Genomic DNA, 21,533 nt, shown 5'->3' with positions numbered 1-21,533 from the left:
TAATAATCATGTAGCAGGTTGATGTCACATAGCCGCCAGTCATTTATCTTAATTCTCCATCTTTATTTTCTCGGGTGACATCAATCAGGCACATCAGATGGTATTAATGGCATTTCAAGGTATCTATAAGGGAGATTTGTTTTACATTACTATAATTATAATTATAGACAATTCGGTTTCACTTCATTAGACTTATTACTTTATGTACCTGTCGTGTAGTGATTTACAATCATCTCTTTCCGTCCGAATCTCCTCGGGATTGTTCTGGTCAAGATTGGCCGGGATATAATGAAATGAGGTGTTATATCTTTGTTATTACGTTGGTTATTGATGGTAGCATACTTGCTTTCTCCAGGAATTCATGCCCCCGCCTCTCTCCCTCCCTCCCTCCCCCCTGCCCCCTGCCTCTCTCTCTCTCTCTCTCTCTCTCTGATCGTTGTGTTTAGTCGTAAACTGCACTGTTTATACATGGTAGTTCAATATACAGAAGCTTTGGAATAAGGAATTCACAAACTAATAATTTGTCCAGCCAAAATTTATACAACTCTCGCGCATTCGTATTATCGACTTATTAACGAGGAGAGGGACGTGTTTCAGTGTTGGCGACAAGGGGTGGGCACGTCACTCCTTTGCCCCACTCGGCAAACCTCAGCAGATTTCAGTACCCTACATCTAGGGTAAAGTAACGGAATCTGCCGAGGTTTGCCGAGTGTCCTTTGCCCAGGTAGCGGCGTTCCCGTCTTTGAATTTGCTTGCGTGCACGTCAATGAGTAAATTGTTTCAATGGCATTTAGAATTTGAACTGAAATACAGGCCACAATTCTATGGAATTCACTTACTGTTTATTACTGAGCGACGTTTCGACTGGGCTTCTCTAGTCATTATCAAGCAATGATAAAATATGAAATGAAATGAAATGGGGTTTAACGTCCTACTGTTCTGCTCCTAAACTGGGCTAATGAAGACGGGCATGCGCCATACAGTGTGCTATGAGGGAACTTTTGCCCGGGCAGCGACACTACGGCCTACTCTTATATCGAATTCCAACTGCCAAGGGATCTTTTACGTGCACGCCAATGTGTACACGGGACCTCGATTTTTCGTCCATCTGAACGACTAGACAGCTGTCCTTGTCAGGCCCTCCGTCCTGTATCACTGACAAGCGGAAACCACACTGGAAAATCTGGATGAACTTTCTCGGCCAAGATAAAATATGAAAATATAACTAAAAACAAAGTATATACATGTATGTACACAGCAATGTGTAAACTGGTGACATCAAACATATCCAGTAACTCAATGCCAGAATATACTGGAATGTTTAATTATTTTGTTCTTCATGAAAAATCAACAACGATCCCCACGCCACTGGACTCTAACAAAGCAATATTGATGATAAATTTATTTTCTATTTTCAGGGACAAAATGTAAAAAGGAAAGTTTGTAAAAAAAAAAAATCAATACTTGTTATAAGCATGTGGAGATAGATAATGGTTGTATTGATAGTGTTGTGACGTCACGAGGGGTGTGAACGACAAAATAGAATACGTATTACGCAACAAATCGATATTGAGGTATACAATTGTAAATGATAATAATTACCGCGTATTAACGACTGGGTAACAGGTGCTCAGATTCGTCTATTATCACTCCCGCATGTAATTTTGTTGAGATGGGGGACACACAGACCAAATGGTAGAAATCGAAACTATTACTGGATTAAATGCTGCATTAATCAGTGTTAATATCGCAGTTTAGGGTGTGCACAATGGACTGCGATTTGTTGGAAACACGTCATGGAGTTTGACAGTTTGACTGATTCGTTCTGTGGATTTTTCTAGAATCAATATGACCCGTTAGTCGATTAATAATCTTTGACGTTGTAGTGACTATTTGTTGCCGTAATAATTACGTCTTCATAACCATCATGTGCACCATATCGATGTTCTGTGACGTTGTTAAGTAGAATCCCATTCAGACTATGGTACATTTTATTATAGCCTATTATGTGAAAGTCTAAAAATAAAACAAGACAACAAGGAGATAGTAATCCGAAGTCTCCATTAGATGTACGCCAATGTTCTGTGTCTGTTTTAGTTAGGATTCTTTTTCAGACTTGAGAATCCGATAGTCTTGATAGCAAACAGAGGTATGTTATTATATATGGATGTCTCAAAAAAACAAGAAACAAAGATAGTTTTCCAGAAACAAAAAGGATATTATTAATAAATCCGGATACAACAGAATAACTTTATTCTCGGACATTCTTTAAAACTTTGTGACAAATGTCATTCAGTTTAAACCTATGCGACATCTCTTTGGAGTAATTTGTGACATCACAAAACTTACAAGTGATCGCAGCGTGTCAAAAAAAAAAATTGGAAAACCCCATTTTAAACTATGACGTCATAAGAGCATTTCACAATGTCTAACAGAAGAACAGGGGAAATCCCCTACCAGGATTTCAGTAAAATAGCCGAGAGTATTTATAAGAAGAGAAGAAGTCGGGGATACCTATCGCCGTCGGATCTATTTACAGACCCCTCCTTCCCCCCTGATTGGTCGTCACTAACCTATGTCTACAGTGGGGATGATAAATATGAGAAAACTGTCTTCAAAAGACCCATGGTAAGTTTTATTTCCTAGCTTTAATTTAGATAAAACCCCGGGTGTGTGTGTGTGTGTGGGGGGGGGGGGACCATGCGTAGAATATAGAAACTAGAAACAGTCAATCCTGTTTGATATTTTTATTGGCTGATTGAGGCAGGTTGGGTTCTTTCTGGTTAAAAAGATTAAGAGCATTGAGTAAGGCATCGACTCACATATCTAGAGGATCTGACAAGGAACCTCGCCTAGTACTTCGGATGGTACAAACAGCTAACGTACACGTTAGCGTGCACTTGAAATAACTCATGCCAGTTTGATTTCCAAATAAAAGTAAGCTGTAGCCTGAACGAGATTTCCCCCACAGCACATTGTCTGGTTTATGTCCGTCTATATTATCCCGCTTGGTGCAGATAGCAGACTACAAACCAAATTTCATTCCCTCTCATCACATATATTAGTCAAAAAATGTGAAGGCCCCATACTGGAAGTCGTGCCAGGTGTATATAATAATGCATCGCATACCTGTCCCTGAATGTCCAGAATGACGAAAAGTGCATAATTTTAAGGGGACACACAATTTAGGCTTGATGGAATGTCGCTTATATAATTATGTTTGCAAATGCGAGTGATTGTCACAGTTTGGCCTACAGCGCTTATTATCACCATGGTAACTAGTGTGTTTATATAGTTGTTACGGTTAGCAGATTGTGGCAGGATGTTATTGTATTTTTATGTATATGTATATTTTAAGCGGCGCTGTTACTTTTGTTTTATAAAAAATAAATATCATTAAACATGCAGATAATCTTTAATGAATTACGTCAAGTCACAATAAAAAATGAGAGGCCAGAGTACGTGGTTTGTTATTCGCGAATAAAAATAGCTCGTTATTCAGGTAGAAAGACAGGTTGTTAGAATTTATTTCCCAAGACTTTGAAGTGTTATAAACCAATTAGGCTCATACAAACCTCACATCCGACGTATTCCCTATAAAGGCGTTATGAAGATTTGATTAGACTTGTCATGTGAATAAATATCTAAATACTAAGTTATATAACATTTGAAGCCAAATCAAAGACATGCAACAGACAGATTCAGTTTTTGGATAATGCATCTTTAAGCAATTAAAGATTAAATATTTTCTTGAAATAAATTATGCAAATGCCAAATCGCGACTTTGAATATAAATTTTGTGACCCTATCAATTTCTCAGTAATGGTAATGATGCGAAAGCCTTCTTTTAACTCTGAACAAGATGACTGACCTTTAATGCCACGCCCAGTATTGTTTACATGAACGTAGTTATACAAACTGGTCCGGACAGAATTGGCGTCTTTTAATCATTTAACTCCTCTGCACACTATTTCATGTACCCATATAGGCTAAATGGAAATATTTTTTATTCAGATATACTTCAAGCACCTTTATTTCTTTTTCTAATAATTTATAACATTGATTTAGAATTTAATTTGCAGAAAAAATAATTTAAAACTCGGAGCTATTTAACCCGGCCGGTGTTTCCCCTTTCAGTTATAGACACAATCAACCAAATATTTACTGCTGGCCAGTTTGGTCAATTATATGCTTGGAAAATCAAATTTGGCTTTTCTTCGGGAGATGGTAAAAACTGGCGACGTAACGAGTCCCGTTTTGGATGCAGTCGGCGGAGTCTATAACGGGGATTTTCCCTGGAAGACTTGGGCGCGCGCCAGATTCCTTAAACCGTGTGTAGATAGAGTCCCGTTTGATATTTTTATTAGATGATTGAGACCTGTTTGGTTATTTCTGGTTAGGGCAGCCACGATGGCTAAGTGGGTAAGACGCTGACTTGCTAGCCTGGAGGTCGCGTGTTCAATCCCTGCGCTGGTCGAGAAAGTTCATCGGTATTTCCAACGTGGTTTCCCCTTGTCAGTGATGCAGGACGTAAAAGATCCCTTGGCAGCTGGAATTCGATATAGGCCATATTACCACTGCCCGGGCCAAATTTCCCGAAAAGCACACTGTATGGCGTATGCCCGTCTTCATTAGCCCAGTATACGAGCAGTAGTACGTTAAACCCCTATTTCATTTCATTTCATTTTTTTCTGGTTAAACAGATAAGGAGCATTAGAATATTAAAATATAAGTAATAGGCCATGAAACTTCATGGAATTAACACCGCATACAACGGACAGAGAATTACTGGACTTAATCCATATATTATATTATGGTTGTACGTATTAAAGGGACAATAACACTCTTGCTGGCTTGACAGCTCCAGAAAATAAAAAATAGCCTTATTCTAAGTACTAGATGTGTTAGTGTCCCACCTGTTGTGTAAATTATCCATTAAATCCTATTTTACTTGTCCAAAGGGTTCAAAAATATTTTTAAATCCAAGTCACATTTGAAAAGCTTTACGTAAGGCTTTTCAAATCATTTAGTTGAATTTTTCCAATTTTTTTTAAATTAGGTGTGTTAAGATGAAATTTGTATCATCAATTAATTGGAATATTGTAAAATAGTACAATTTGTTGACCAGAATAAAGATTGGGACATATTATTCAGTTACAACAAGGGTGGTATTTTGCCTTTAAGAGAATTGGAATATTATAAATAATACTAGACAAACTTCAACGGAGAGATAATTACTAGTCTTAATCCATATAGGGGGTTGGAAGGACGAATGGTTAGCGTGTGCGCGCTGTATCATCAGGTCTGTCATTGGCGTGGGTTCGATTACCCGGTTGTACGTGACAAGGAGTTGGGTCGCCTATCCAACATCGTGGGTTTTCTCCGGGTCCTCCGATTTCCTCCCACTGCTAAAGACCCCTGCGCCGAAAGCGAATTATTGAAATAAAATTGAACCACATGTTAATCCCGAAATGACCTAGTTTGTGTCGAGTGGACGTTAAACCACATATCTCTCTCTCTCTCTCTCTCTCTCTCTCTCGGGGGAGTTGGGTGGCTGAATGGTTAGCGTGCGCGCGCTTTATCATAAAGTCTGTCATTGAGTCGACTGGCGTGGTTTCAAATCCTCGGTTGTACGTGACAAGGAGTAGGGTCGCCTGTCCAACCTCGTGGGTTTTCTCCGGGTCCTCCGGTTTCCTCCCACTGCTAAAGACCCCTACTCAAAATGACCTAGTTTGTGTCCAGTGGACGTTAAACCCCATTTCTCTCTCTCTCTCTCTCTCTCTCTCTCTCTCTTAATCCATATATTATATTAGACGACAAATCGTTGAACTCTCGATTGACGACTAATTTTAATTAATACGCTCAATAATTAATTAAATAGACATATCACCGAAATAATCGTATATGTATAGAGAGAAACACTGGGTATAGGGTGGTAAGCGTCGCTATTAACAAAGTGATTTCTTTATGTTATTGATGTTAGTGATGTTATTGATTCACTCGAGGGGAGCTCGTTAGATGTGGAAGGAAATCGGAAAACCCCAAGGGAAAAGTAGATTGGCGTGTCAAAGAGTGAAAACAGGAGTTTAACGTCCAATTTAGCTAACATAAGTTATTCATTCACTCAGGGGTAGCCCGTTAGAAGTGGGAGGAAACCGGAAAACCAGAGGAAAAAACATAAAAGTCTCGAATGGTTTGGCGTGTGAGAGAATGAAAACAGGAGCTAACTGATTTCGGGACTAAGATAATATTGGTGTAGTAGTAAGTGTATGAAAGCAACACCTGGGCCCGATTCCTAGAAAATTCTTAAGCACGTTCTTGTGCTTAGATTTTAAGTAGAATTTGCATTTAAGTAAACTTGCCTTATTTTGTGTTCCCAGAAAATTCTTAAGAACGTTCTTGTGCTTAGATTTTAAGTAGACTTCATTGTAAGCACAAGAACGTTATTATGCGTTCCAAGAAAAAACGTAAGCACAACTTCGTTCTTAAACAAAGTCAATCTAAGCACAAGTCCCAAGCAAGGTATACGGCTTGCTTACCAACCTTAAGTCTGTTTCTGCTTGAAAAAGATGGCTGACCGTAGAGTTATTCGACGGCATTTCCGACACCTTTTGATACCAAAGAGACTATTACAAGACAGAGAAAATCCTTCTCCAGGAGAAATTAAGAATGCTAGGGGGCCTATAGAAAATTTCGCTTCTACCCTGAAACCATTTTATTTATTTGCCAATTAGTAAACAATAGGCTACAAACACACAGGCTACTTTAAGATCAGGCGCTCTCACAATTATTCAGTTAGTTTGTATGTGTCTCCTTTTTTATCTTGTGGTACATTATATACGTGTATAGGGGACATGTCAAATGCATCTAAATCAACCATATATATGACGCCAATGAAGCAGACGACATATTTATGACGTAATTCGCATACCAAAGTTGTTATTATGACGTTAAAGAGCATCGTAGTCTCAGTTTACCAGTCACAATGTGCTTAGACTTATACTTGACTTGTGCTTACGTAAGAATGGTCTTGAGAATTTTCTAGGGACGGTATTTTTATAAGTTTCTTACGTAAAAAAAAGTAAAGCATGACTTTTTGCTTACTTTAAGAATTTTCTAGGAACCGGGCCCAGATAGAAAAGTAGGACGTTAAACCCCATTTCATTTCAACAAGGCGTGTCAGATGTGGGGGAAATACAGTGGAAAAGAACGAGATGAACCGAATTACTGTCACTTGCATTAGTGGACACCCAGTCGTCTGACCAATCGAAAGACACGGAATTGAAGTCCGCCACGTTGTACTGGCTGAGCCAACGTGGCCCCCCCACAAATAATGCATCAATGTTCACTGTAAGGTATATGGTGAGTGTTAGTCACGTGATACCAGTCGATGAGACCCACGGGACAGATTATTGATTACACCCATTCCATTTGAAATATCAAGTGAAATAAAATAGCGGGACTGAATAATTCAGTGCTTAGATTTATAAAAAAATTTTCAAGGCAACCATGTGTATGTGCCTCACTTCTATAAAGGACTGACATAGATTTGTCGAGGAGCCACGGTGGCTCAGTGAGTAAGGCGCCGACTCACATATCTAGATGATCTGACAAGGAACCTCGTCTAGTCGTTCGGATGTTACAAACAGCTAACGTGAAGTAACTCATGCCAGTTTGATTCCCAAATAAAAGTAAGCCATGGCCTGAACGAGATTTCCCCGACAGCACATTGTCTGGCGTATGTCCGTCTATATTATCCCGCTTGGTGCAGATAGCAGACTTTAAGCCAAATTTTATTCCCTCTTATCACAGATATTCGTCCAAAAATGTGAACGCCCCATACCGGAAGTCGTGCCAGGTGTAGTCTATATGAAAATGCATCGCATATCTGTCCCGCAATCTGACAAAGAAGTACACAATTTTAAGGGGACACATAATTTTGGCTTGACGATATGTCGCTTTAAATATATTTATATATATGTTTGCAAATGCGAGTGATTGTCGCAGTTCGTCCTACAGCGCTTATTATCACCATGGTAACTAGTGTGTTTATATAGTTACGGTTAGCAGATTGTGGCAGGATGTTATTGTATTTTTATGTATATGTATATTTTAAGCGGCATTGTTACTTTTGTTTTATAAAAAATAAATATCATTAAACATGCAGCTACTCTTTAATGAATTACGTCAAGTCACAATAAAAAATGAGAGGCCAGAGTTCGTGGTTTGTTATTCGCGAATAAGAAATAGCTCGTTATTCAGGTAGAAAGACAGGTTGTTAGAATCTATTCCCCAAGACTTTGAAGTGTTATAAACCAATTAGGCTCATACAAACCTCACATCCGACGTATTCCCTATAAAAGCGGTATAAAGAGTTGATTAGACTTGTCATGTGAATAAATGTTATAACATTTGAAGCCAAAGTAAAAACACGCAACAGGCAGATTTATCTCTTAAATAATACATCTATGAGCAATTAGATATTAGAAATGAAATGAAATGAAATGGGGGTTTAACGTCCTACTCTTCTGCACCTAACCTGGGCTAATTGAAGACGGGCATACGCCATACAGTGTGCTATGAGGGAAATTTTGCCCGGGCAGCGGCGCTACGGCCTACTCTTATATCGAATTCCAACTGCCAAGGGATCTTTTACGTGCACGCCAATGTGTACACGGGACCTCGGTTTTTCGTCCCATCCGAACGACTAGGCAGCTGTCCTTGTCGGAGGGCATCACTGACAAGGGGAAACCACGCCGGAAAATCGAGATGAACTTTCTCGGCCAATGCAGGGATCGAACACCCGACCTCCAGGCTAGCGAGCCAGCGCCTTACCCACTTAGCCACGTGATCCCCTAGATATTAGATATTATTCCTGAAATAAATGCAAATGCCAATTCGCGACTTTAAATGCTAATTTTGTGACCCTGTCCGTTATAAATCTGTTTCACAGTGGTAATGCGATAGCCTTCTTTTAACTCTGAACAAGATAAATTACCTAAGATCACGTGCTGTATAGGTCTACGGGTGGCGTCACATCATACGGCTTTGATAACACGCACATTTTTTACAGGGACATAGTAATACAAACTGACCCGTGCAGAATTCGTGCCTTTTACCGCCTCCGCGGACTATTTAATGTACTCATTTACACTAAATGGGATTTTTTTTATCCAAATATACTTCAAGCAACTTTATTTCTTTTTTTAATAATTTATAACATTGATTTATAATTTAATTTGCAGAAGAAATAAGTTAATATTCGGAGCTATTTAACCCACCCCGGTGTTTCCCCTTTCAGTGATGGAAGCGGTCTAGCAAATATTTACTGCTGGCCAGTTTGGTCAATTATACGCGTGTAAAATCAAATCTGTTTTTTCTTCAGGAGATAGTAAAAACTGGCGACGGAACAAGTCCCGTTTTAGTTGGAGTGGGCGGCGTCTGTAATGAGGATTTTCCCTGGAAGACTTGGAAACAGCGGGGCTGGTTCCACGGTGCTGTAAATGTCGTTAGTCTGGGATTAAAATTAATGGAGAGGATAATCCCAGGTTACAGGAATTTTGAACAGAACTTTGATAGTAAATATATAGGTAGGTTTAATAAATTACTTTCTTCTTTGATTGACACAATTTTATGGATAAACCATTGATTGACACAATTTTATGGATAAACCATAGAAGTGACCTCGGTTGGCGTGTCGTCTTATCTGAACGACTAGACGCTGTACTTGCCAAACCCTCCGTCATACAGCGCCCCACTCACTAAGCAAGCGCAGCCCCCTATATATACTTGAATTAAATGAGATGTTTGTTTTGATGTTTGGTAAGTAAAATGTCAAATTCATTGCAGGTGCTTTTCATTTCAATCTGTGGAGATTTGGCGACTGGGTGGAGGTTATAACTGACGACTTTTTACCCATACTTAACGATACTTATTTCTTCTGTTCGGCTTTTGGTTCACCACCAGAATTCTGGGCTCCACTGGTAGAAAAAGCTTATGCCAAGTAAGTAATGCCGCCATGCGCATCCATAATTTTTTGTGGGAGTTTGTGTGTGAAAAATTATTAGTATTAATACTTTTTTATAAAGATTTTAAAAAAAGTGATTTACAATCAATAGAAGCTTCAAGCAATCGTAATATAAGAGGAACTAATATTTATTGCTTAGTGTAAAGAAACGACATTTATCTTTACTTTGGTTGCTTACCATAAAGAAAATCACACAATTCTGGTTGCTTACTATAAACAACTACTAGTATGGTTGATTACTATAATTAAACACCATTTGTGTTGCTTACTGTAAACAAACGCTATTTTGGTTGCTTACTGTAAACAACTACCATTATAAATTGCTTACTGTAAACAACTACCATTTTGGTTGCTTAGTGTAATCCAATGGCATTTTTGGTTGCTTATTGTAATCCAATGCCATGTTAATTGCTTACTGTAAACAACTACCATTTTGGTGGTTTACTGTAATCCAATGCCATGTTGATTGCTTACTGTTAACAACTACCAGTTGCTTACTATATAAAAAAGCCATTTGGATTGCTTACTATATAAAAAAGTCATTTTGATTGCTGACGGGATAAATGAAATGAAATGGGGTTTAACGTCCTACTGTTCTGCTCCTAAACTGGGCTAATGAAGACGGGCATATGCCATACAGTGTGCTATGAGGGAAATTTTGCCCGGGCAGCGGCGCTACGGACTACTCTTATACCGAATTCCAACTGCCAAGAGTTCTTTTACGTGCACGCCAATATGTACACGGAACTTAAGTTTTTCGTCCCATCAGAACGACTAGACAGCTGTCCTTGTCAGGCCTCTGTCCTGCATCACTGACAAGGGGAAACCACGCCGGAAAATCTGTATGAACTTTCTCGGCCAATGCAGGGATCGAACACCCGCTCTCCAGGTTAGCGAGCCAGCGTCTTGCCCACTTAGCCACGTGATCCCCTGCTTACGGTATAAAAACGCCATTTTGATTTCTTACTGTATAAAACGCCATTTTGATTTCTTACTGTATAAAAACGTCATTTTGATTTTGTAGATGTAAAAAGACTTTTCAAGCTGTTGAATATGGTAATATACTGGATGCTTTAACTGACCTAACTGGTGCCGTTTGTGAGTTCTATACACCGGATGTTAACCCACCCGAGAACCTCTTTCACGTACTCTATAAATCTAATATAAACCGCTCTATGATGATTTGTTGGAGAAACAATAAAAGGTTAACAGCATCGGCTTTTGATTTTGATGAATTTCAAAGAGTAAGTATGATTTATAACTTTGTACGGCTTTTATCGAACTAAGTCTTTTATTCGTTTGTACGAGATAATCTAAATGTTATTTATGTTATGGTGTTAAAGATGTATTATATAAGAGAATGTTAAACATACATTATGCAAGAGCTAAATCTGCCTATTACAGGTCTTTCTTTAGGCCTGAAATGTTATCTCAATTATTAATTAGACATTAATTAACCTATCCAGGCCATAATCAACTCTAGATGGCAGCGCTAGCATGCGATCTTTAGTGGATTGTAAGCCGATTTACTGCATAACTTTCCTTCTCTATTAAACGATTAAATGGATAATCGAGACTATGCTGTTTATCGTACTGACTTTAGTAATGATGACCGAGGCTTATGGGAATTTCAGTCGCTTAGTTCTCGGTTCATAGTGGATCAATTTGAATGAAATTTTCACCAAATTGCCTTTACATTATCTAGTTTTTAACTATTATAGTGAGAACTGCCAACTCGTTACCGAATCTCCCATAATGTATCTTTAATGAAAAAATGAATATATTGAAAATTTCAATTAAATTGCTTTATTCCGAGCGAATTGTCAAGTATCGTTGCTACGACAATACACAAGTCTCGATTATCCATTTTAACGTTAAATTATTAAATGGCTCGGATGTTTTAATCCATTTAATATCTCGGCTATTCGATAACCTAGAGAGTTGATTATGGGCTTGTCTTGAAAATAAATGTTTAAATAATAATTTATACCCTAAACCCTAAAATAGGTCTGCAATATAGACATATTTAGCTCTTACATACTTCCTCTTTAAATGTGTTTGTTACCGTCAGTAGCTGACTGGGTCTTAAATTCGTAACTATACATCTTACATACTTCCTCTTTAAATGTGTTTGTTGCAGATTCTAAAGTTATATTCTGATTATCGGAGAAAATGGAGTCACTTATTATCTGACAACGAAGACATACTGTGATTGGTTGATGTCATGTCCGTACGCCAGTTTGATTGGCGTTGGCGATCCGTTAATTTTATATAATACTTGTATTTGTTGTTACAGGAATCGTTTGATGTTTGTGATGATTCTAAACGATATTTACATCTAATCACAGCCGTTACAAAGGTGGGCCCACTTTTAAAACATATCTGTTCATATATACAAGACATTTCTATTATTTTACTACAAATTACATGTTCCGCTAGGGTTTGTCAATTCGTACGGCGCTTGGTCACAGTTCGATCCATTCTGCATACAGAGATGCATCTACTTCATACTTCGAGAATAAATCTCTGTCCTGAATGGCCGCCATATCCAAAACTTCGTATATTGTTTTGTAATGCGGTTCTACTCCGTTTCACATCTGTCATACACACGAAGACTAAATAAACCTATTCGATTCCATTAAATGGAAGCAGAATAAATATTTCTCAAAATTCTCGAAGTATACTTAGTTTTTTCGACTAAAATCGTCGATTTAGGACTTAAAATGTCGGCCAACTAGCTTAGTGCTTGTGCTCAAGTGGAGCTAACTGTAGACATGCAACCTAAGTTTAGTATGAGTTCGATCCCGTTGTTGGTATGGAAAATTCCCTGGGATTTTCCAACGAGGTTTCCCGTTGTCAATAGTGCAGGACGGAGGCCCTGGCAAAGACAGTGTCTAGTCGTTCGGATGTGCCAAAGACCGAGGTCCTGTGTACACGTTGGCATGCACGTAAAAGCGCCCTTGACAGTTGGAATTCGATATAAGAGTAGGCTGTAGCGCCGCTGTCTCAGCGAAATGTTCCCCATAACACACTGCAGGCATACCCCCACTTCATTATCCCAATCGATGGGGAAGAATAGGATGTTAAACCCTATTTCATTTCATTTTTTTTTTAATTGGTTTTATATTTTGTATATTACCGGAACCAGTTTTGCTTACCATCTGGATGTTTTTTCAATGGGTCTTAAATCGCCAATGAAAACACGGAGGGGGTCGCCGTGGCTTGGTGCCCTTCTTTATATGTGCAGAAAAGTAGGACGCTTAAACCCACTTTTTTTCACATTTTAAAAATACAAAATTACATAGAACTTATACATTCATTAAAGGTATGAGTACCTTTTGTGGATTTGGGGGCGGGGGGTCACGGTGGCTAAGTTGGTAAGACGCTGGCTCGCTAGCCTGGAGGTCGGGTGTTAGATCCCTGGTGTGCACGTAAAAGATCCCTTGACAGTTGGAATTCGATATAAGGGTACGCCGTAGGGCCGCTGTTCGGAGCAAAACAGCAGGACGTTAAACCCCAGTTCATTTCATTTCATTTTTGTGGATTTGGCGCTATACCAATATTATTACTATTATTATTATTTATGAATATTTTGTTGTAGTTCCCGATGACAGATCGAAGAAGTATAGACATGGTGAGAATAAAATGTCCTTTTCCTAAAGAACCAAAATGGATCGGTCGGTTCTCAGAACTGTAAGTTAGATTTTTATAATTTATTTACTGTTATGGTAGTTTTACTTTGTACAAGAAGTATAACTAAACTTTTTTAAGGATACTCTATTTTGATTGGCTTAGGACTAAAATGTCTGTTAGATCAAAGCAATACGCTGAGTGTTTGATGCGTTTTAAGGAAAAATAAATATGTATAAATATCATATGTTATTTAATTTGGGCCATCTTTTTTTTTCAGAGATTCTAAATCTTGGAACACGATCAATTCCGATTTCAAAGAGAATTTCCGCCCATTGTCCAGAAAGGAAGACGATGAATATTGGTTAACAATGGAGGACTTCCGGTGTAATTTTGGGGGTGTATTTGTAATTAGTAGTACTGAACCATTCACGACGGATGGTCTGAGACTTGAACGGAAGTATCGTCAAGAAAACGGATTCTGTGTTCGCCCGAACGAATCGGTACCCGATCCAAATGATTCTAGCAAGTCTGGAATGACCCGGGAGCGCTATACAATTGATACGAAACAACAAGCACAACCAAATCTGAAAGTTGCGCCGTCCACGTGTTTCGGTTACAGAAACAAAAGCAAGAACTTTACAAATATAAGTCATTTAGCTGTGCGAGAAGCTAGACATTCGCGCAAGGTGGACAATTCTAAGAATGAGCTAGCTGTCGATCACAGAGAATCTTTGAATCTTAAAGACAATGCTTCAAAGGGTCTGCACAGTGTGACAAAGCACGGTTCGTCGCTAAATAACGATTACCACCGTTTAGAAATTTCAAGTAAGACGGAAATTGACGAATCTATTAAAACCGACCCTTTGAACAGTGAAAACACTCGATCTCACCATTCCAAATTTAAAATGAATTTCCGACATTCAAAAAGCAGCAACAGTATGTCTAAGAAGGCCGTTCGTAAAGATTCGAACACTAACGAAACGCTGCCCAGGAACGAGGATGTGAACAGTAATATGAAGGATTTAAAGAGTCGTGATGAAACGTTGCCCATTTCAAGTTGTGTTGCCACGGTAACAAAGAACGGTGCCATGCAGTGTAAAGACGGACAAGTGCGTGTTAAAGGACGTATGACAAATATGGTGCAAGACCAAGACAGTGTTTTTAGCGCTTCGGAAATTTCCCTCCATTTTCAATCAGGACAAACCGGTGATGACGCTCAGCGACCCCGCAGTGCCCCAGCCCCGGGAGCACCAAGGAATAATTCGGAGGGTTCAATAGGATCTCTGACCCAAAGCCATTTTCTTGCCACAAAAACCGACTTTTTTAAATGTCAGGGAAGATGGAGGATTTTGTTTGAACATAAAGATTGTTGGACAAGTAAGTAGAGTGAACCGTATACTATTCGGCTCACCAAGAAATTTAAAGTTTAAAAACGCAAATGTTTTCGGTTATTATATAACGCCATGATTATCCGAATATACTTTAACAGTCATAATGTGGGCTATAGTCAAGTGGAATTCAGCGTAGATCGGCACAAGAGATATATTTGCAAACGAATTGAATGGAATGCGTGGATCATAGAATAGTTTGTATTTACCATGCACGCTAAGGAAAATGACCAGACCGAGGCGTTTCCCCCTACTCGTCATAGAATTGTCAACTGCCAAGGTTTCTTTTACGTACACGCTTAATCTCTAACACACTAAATATCGTACACGCTAAATATCTTACACGCTAAATATCTTACACTCTAAATATCTCACATGCTAAATATCTTACACGCTAAATATCATACACGCTAAATATCTTACATGCTAAATATCTTACACGCTAAATATCTTACACGCTAAATATCTTACATGCTCAATATCTTACACGCTAAATATCTTACATGCTAAATATCTTACACGCTAAATCTCATACATGCTAAATATCTTACACGCTAAATATCATACACGCTAAATCTCTTACACGCTAAATATCTTACATGCTAAATACCCTACATGCTAAATATCTTATATGCTAAATATAATACACGCTAAATATATTATATGCATAAATATCTTACACTCTAAATATCTTACATGCTAGATATCTTATATGCTAAATATCTTACACGCTAAATATCCTACACGCTAAATCTCTTACACGCATCATTTTCTTGCTTTACTGTATATCAGTTAGGTTTAACGTCCTAATTATTTGCACCAACCGGAATAATGAAGACGGGCATACGCCAGACAGTGTAGTCACTTTAGCTTGACAGAGGCGCTACCATAAAACACGTATTGATATGTACTCTAGATCGTATTCAAGGTATTTATCTAACACGAGTTTTCTTTGTTTAATTTATAGGAGATAGACAGGGAGTATCAAGAGCAGATATGGATGCCCACTCTAGAAGTCCCAGAATACTCTTCTCTATCACAAGAACTAATGACATTGTCGATCCTAATTTAACTCCGAGGATGAATGGTAAACGTCACGTGGTTATATCGTTACTGCAGGACTATCGTCACGGACCATCAACAGCCAACAGTCTGCTACTTCCAATAGGTTTTTGTCTATATAAGGTAATATTTAGCGGGTGTTGGGATGGAGAGAGAGAGAGAGAGAGAAATGGGGTTTAACGTCCACTCGACACAAACTAGGTCATTTCGGGACTAACATATGGTTTAATTTTATTTCAATAATTCGCTTGCGCATAGAGGTCTTTAGCAGTGGGAGGAAACCGGAGGACCCGGAGAAAACCCACGAGGTTGGACAGGCGACCCTACTCCTTGTCACGTACAACCGGGGATTCGAAACCACGCCAGTCGACTCAATGACAGACTTTATGATACAGCGCGCGCACGCTAACCATTCAGCCATCCAACCCCCCGTGTTGGGATGGACTAGTGATCTAGAGTCTAGCGGGCCGGTCACCTCGTGGTTTCGATCCCTGGTGTGAGTGTATGTGGTTTGGAGATAGGACACCTTCTGAATCGCATAGGTTTACTCCGGGTACTCTGGATACTCAGGAAAGCACCTGCGCGCGCATGCGCTAAGCATAATAAAATAAGACAACTTGTCTGCGATGCGATATCACCATCGGTGGCAGCGGACGTTAAACACTAATAGAAGAAGAACACTCCTGTGTATTGGCTGGATATAACACTCGCTGGAATCGGGTGTTAATCCCATAAGAACGAACGAACACACCTTTCTCTTGTTTGCAATATTACCCTGTAGTGGAAGCAGCCGTTAAGAACCAAGAACGAACTAACACACTTTTGGCTTGTCTTGATTCACCCTCGATGTAAGCCGACGTTAAGGCCCGCGAACGAACACACTTCTGTCTTGGCTGGGTATCACCCTCGATGAAAGGGTAGAATCTGTATGAGCAGCCACTCCTATTCAGCGACATCTCCTTGTAAGCGGTCACGATAAATTCCCCCCGTAGAAATTCTGTTGTTTCATCTCTTTATTCAACGGTCACTCCTCTAACGCGGCCAGCGGTCACTATTTTACTAATAAATTCAACAAAACATCCCCCGCTAATCCCGTGAGTAGTAGTTAATTAACTGGACCCCCACTGATCAGGTAAAAAGAAATGTAAAAATAACAACCCGGGATTATCTGTTAATTAATCTTTTGTTTTATTAAACGACTAACCTGATCATTGTTTTCACGCGTAACGACACATTATTTGATACTGATTGAATAAAATAAAAGTACCGAGTTTTGTCACGATCATCTAGTATCTCTCTTAGCGCCTCCTATAATATTACATACAGAGTCACACCCCCTGTAAATAGGTGATAAAATTAGCGATGTTTTTTTGTTCATGTGCTTTTTTGATAAAATAAAATTAATTCATCGATTTTCTTCACAAAAATGGATAAATATTATCGAATGCATCACAATGGTAGACAGTAGTATCGAAGGTTGGTACAAAATGACAAGTTTACAGAAGTTATGTCCGAGATTTGAGTAAAGAATTTTCGTTCGGTGCAAGATTCAGCGACGGTCAAATTTACCGCTTCCAATGCATTCAAGCGTAATATTTAATTTGTCAGCACAAAAAGCAGCAAGATTTTATTAAGAGGCCACTCCCGTTAAGTTATGTCCGAGATTTGAGTAAAGAATTTTCGTTCGGCGCAAGATTCAGCGACGGCCAAATTTACCGCTTCCAATGCATCCAAGCGTAATATTTAATTTATGTCCGTACAAAAAGCAACGAGATTTTATTAAGAGGCCACCCCTGTTAAGCGGTCAGTTGTGAAAATTCCCTTGGGTGGCTGCTTAATGCAGATTCTACTGTAGACAGTACCACAAACGAACGAGCGAAATATTGAAACAAAAGCAGAATTCTGTCTAAGGTTGAACTGGACGATGGATCCCACTAACTAACGAACACTCACTATTAACCACTGCAACATGAGTAGTAGCACTCCTTTGCAAATTCAATTGTTTGAAGTGGTCAGTTCTCTTCTTCCCACCCCTCCACCATATCTATCCCCACCCTGGCCCATTGCTGGTTCATCCCGACATTGCCAACCCAGTCATGTTGACCATATCCTTTAACTGGTTTACGACTTGTAGGAAATAACTCATCTATTAATGACTGGCACATATCTCAATCTGATTAAACTAAAATGTTAATTAGGTTCTGGATGCAAAATGGCCGCTTCTGAAATGTGGGATTTTGCCTATTCCAGCTTCACGACATGATATAAAAACTAGAAGAATTTCGCTGAAATGCTCCGTTCATTGAATTTTAGACTGGTATATATTATATCCAACAAGTTTCAACTTGTACAAGTACTCCTGATGAATTCAATGGGTGCTAAACATTGATTTCGACTCTTGGGTCATTATTCTATCACATCGTGTATCTCAAATAGCCAAAATCTCACAATGAATTCAAAATGGCTGCTAAAAATAAGGTCAAATCGCGTGTGTCCCACTCTTATTCGAAAGAGGTCATCTTAAACTACCTGAATGTCAATTCAGCGCCTTGACTATTATGGGAAAGTTCAAATCCAAGAGCATTTAAGTCTACTAAATTGGGTTGTGTTAGCTACAGTATGTCGACTGTGAGTTTATTTTATCACCCTCTCATCCTACCCTATGTTGTGCTAGTCTCGCAAACACGATCGCCTCTTTTAACACATTTCTTAGGAAATATTTGTGTGCGATATCACCCTCGTTGATAAAGATAGAACTGTCATTGACAGATGAAAGTAGGATAAAATACTAGGAATTTACTGTCACTAGATAAGTGAAAACGGAAACCTAGAATCAGTCCATGCATTATCTTGTTTTTATTAAGTATAGAATGAATAAAAACAGTGGATTGTACGGACTATTTCTATTTTTCTCGTTTTCTCTTACCTAGTGACATTCAGTTATCTTTTTGAATTGTCAGATATCCTTTCACGGTCTCATATAACATTTGGTCTTCGAAGGAATTACCAGTGAGCAGAAATCGCTGGTTCCTCGTGAATTCCTTCTGCTTCGTCACTTCCGTTTCTTGAAATCTTCGTCACGCATCTGTCGTAGCAATGATCTCTGTGTTAAAATTAAATTATTTGGAATGTGTTTAACCAGTTCTATCACATGATAATGGCTGACACCAATGTTGTCCTTTAAGGAGACGTGAATTATTGACGATATACATGCACTATATATTAGTCCAGAATGTCATAGGATTTCTTCAAACACCTGTTCATTGGCGGAGTATCGAAGTTATATCATATGTTAGTTCCTAATTGACATAGCTTGTGTGGACGTTAAACGCAATTCATATTGTTATAGTCAAATTTCTTTTAGAAAAGTAATACGTCAAACCTCATTTGATTTGATTTCGTTGCCAGTTGAGTAAGTATAGATTCTTGTCTTTCAGGCTAAGAATATAGACAGAGATGATAAACGTCACCTGTCTAAATTGCAGATGGTTGGTCAGTTGGATGGTCAAGCAGAGGTTAGAGAGGTCAATGCTAGATTTGACCTTGACCCCGGGGGTTATATACTAGTGCCATATTGTTTGGCTGACTCACACGAAGGTGAATTTTTAATAAGAATTCTAGCGGAATGGGATCCACCTGGTGGCCGTGCAGGATGGTAAGTAAAATTAACATTTCAGAGTTTAATTCAGGGTTCATTACTCTTGCATCTTGCATTAAAACAACTAATTTTCTTTGGCGCCCGTCGATAAATAGATTGTGTTTTCCTATTTCCAGACACTAGCCACAAAATGAAAAAAAGTCAACTTGAGTGTAATTGTTCGCTACAAAAACGTTATCGTGCAGAGCTTGTAGCACACCAGATCAACTCAATTCAATAGTAAACCAAGTAGATTTTAGTTCCTTGAACTACAGGACGACGGGCTTGGCAGGGAACCTTGTCTAGTCCTTCGGATAGCACGAAAACCCAAGGTTCGAGTATGTTAAAGAATCCTGGGCAACAATGTTGTAATTTAAAATAAGAGTAGGACGTAGTCTAGGTGCCCGAATAAATGTTCGGTTCACGGAAAAAAGTAGGACGTTATACGCCATTTGATTTCATTTTAGCTTCTTTGACATGTTCATCTATTTTACAGTGTTCTATCATAATAAACTTGAAGTATGGAAATACAGAGACTGGATACAGACTACTTTAACATAACTCAACAAATATAATTCCATCTACAAACTTTATTACTGTTGTTTTCCTAAAGAGGGTGTGATAGGAGACGTCCACGAGACAGCGTATTCTTGTATACAGAGGCATGATAAAGTCCACGAGGTGGTCTTCTGTTGTTGGAGTTCGCACATGAGGTTATATGTTTACGATTTAGTGGACATTCAGTTTTAGGATGTCGGTAATACCGCGGATAAATAAAATATATAAGTTATGATCCTAAATCGATATCCACCAAAAAAAAATCTTTAATTAACGTAATACGGGACACAATAAATTGAGCATCACAAAGACTTCGCAATAAGTCAGGAATTCCACGTAAAAAAAAGAAGGACCTATTTAGTGATTTGTATTCTCATTCTTTATCATCGAGCCTATGTCTTGATATATTGCCCACGTATTGTATTTTGGGAAAGTCCCTCCAACCTTGGCATAAAGTCAAAAATATGTTCACTTCTTTTTTACAACACTGTACCCATTCCCTTAATAGCAATAATTCCTGAACCCGCTCTTGTCATGTCCGTGGGTTTCAAACTATACCCACTGTTAACGTAGCTATACCCACGCATGTCCGTGAACAAGACAGACAACCTCTGAAAATTTTATTACAACTTCATGAATCTGTCTCACGTTCCTTTAAATACAATTATTATAGTATAATTTAATATGTCGATTGTAATGTTTTAATATTTGACAATATGCTCAGATTAATTTGAATTTTGTTTTTTTCGGGACAACATATTAAAATTGTCGTCTTAGTTTCGAGGAAACGACCAACAAATTAAAAAAACCTCATTTTAAACTAAAGGTTTTTGTGAGGACCTAAATGTCTTAGGTTTCGTATTCGTTTATACTCGTCATATTTACAGTAAATATATTTTCTATACATAATGATAATTGTTCCAACTTTCTAACTGTACGTGCTATATATGATGTATATTTAGTATTAAAGCATTGAAATGGGTTTAATGTCTGTCTTATCTGTACAATCGACATTGGCGAACGGTCACCAGCGAGCACGAGAGAGAGAGAGAGGGGGGAGAGTGAGAGAGAGAGAGAGAGAGAGAGAGAGAGAGAGAGAGAGATGGGGTTTAACGTCCACTCGACACAAACCAGGTCATTCCGGAACCAACATATATGGTTCAATTTTATATCAATTATTCGCTTTCGCGTAGGGTCGTTAGCAGTGGGGGAAACCGGTGGTCCCGGA

General features: G+C 38.7%; 1 protein-coding gene across 1 annotated transcript; it reads left to right on the top strand.

The window, feature by feature from the left end:
* The first annotated feature begins 1,760 nt into the window (after positions 1-1,760).
* Positions 1,761-21,281, top strand: LOC126810780 (uncharacterized). The gene is made up of 10 exons (XM_050536050.2): positions 1,761-2,628; positions 9,386-9,590; positions 9,850-10,003; positions 11,052-11,271; positions 12,324-12,386; positions 13,629-13,720; positions 13,938-15,037; positions 16,016-16,233; positions 19,548-19,765; positions 20,244-21,281. Exons 1-10 carry the CDS (start codon positions 2,425-2,427, stop codon positions 20,254-20,256), a joined length of 2,487 nt encoding a protein of 828 aa, XP_050392007.1. The 5' UTR covers positions 1,761-2,424; the 3' UTR covers positions 20,257-21,281.
* The last annotated feature ends 252 nt before the right edge of the window (positions 21,282-21,533 follow it).

Source organism: Patella vulgata, chromosome 1, assembly GCF_932274485.2.
Source record: "Patella vulgata chromosome 1, xgPatVulg1.2, whole genome shotgun sequence".
Taxonomy (NCBI): domain Eukaryota; kingdom Metazoa; phylum Mollusca; class Gastropoda; family Patellidae; genus Patella; species Patella vulgata.
This window is presented reverse-complemented; position numbering and strand designations above follow the sequence as displayed.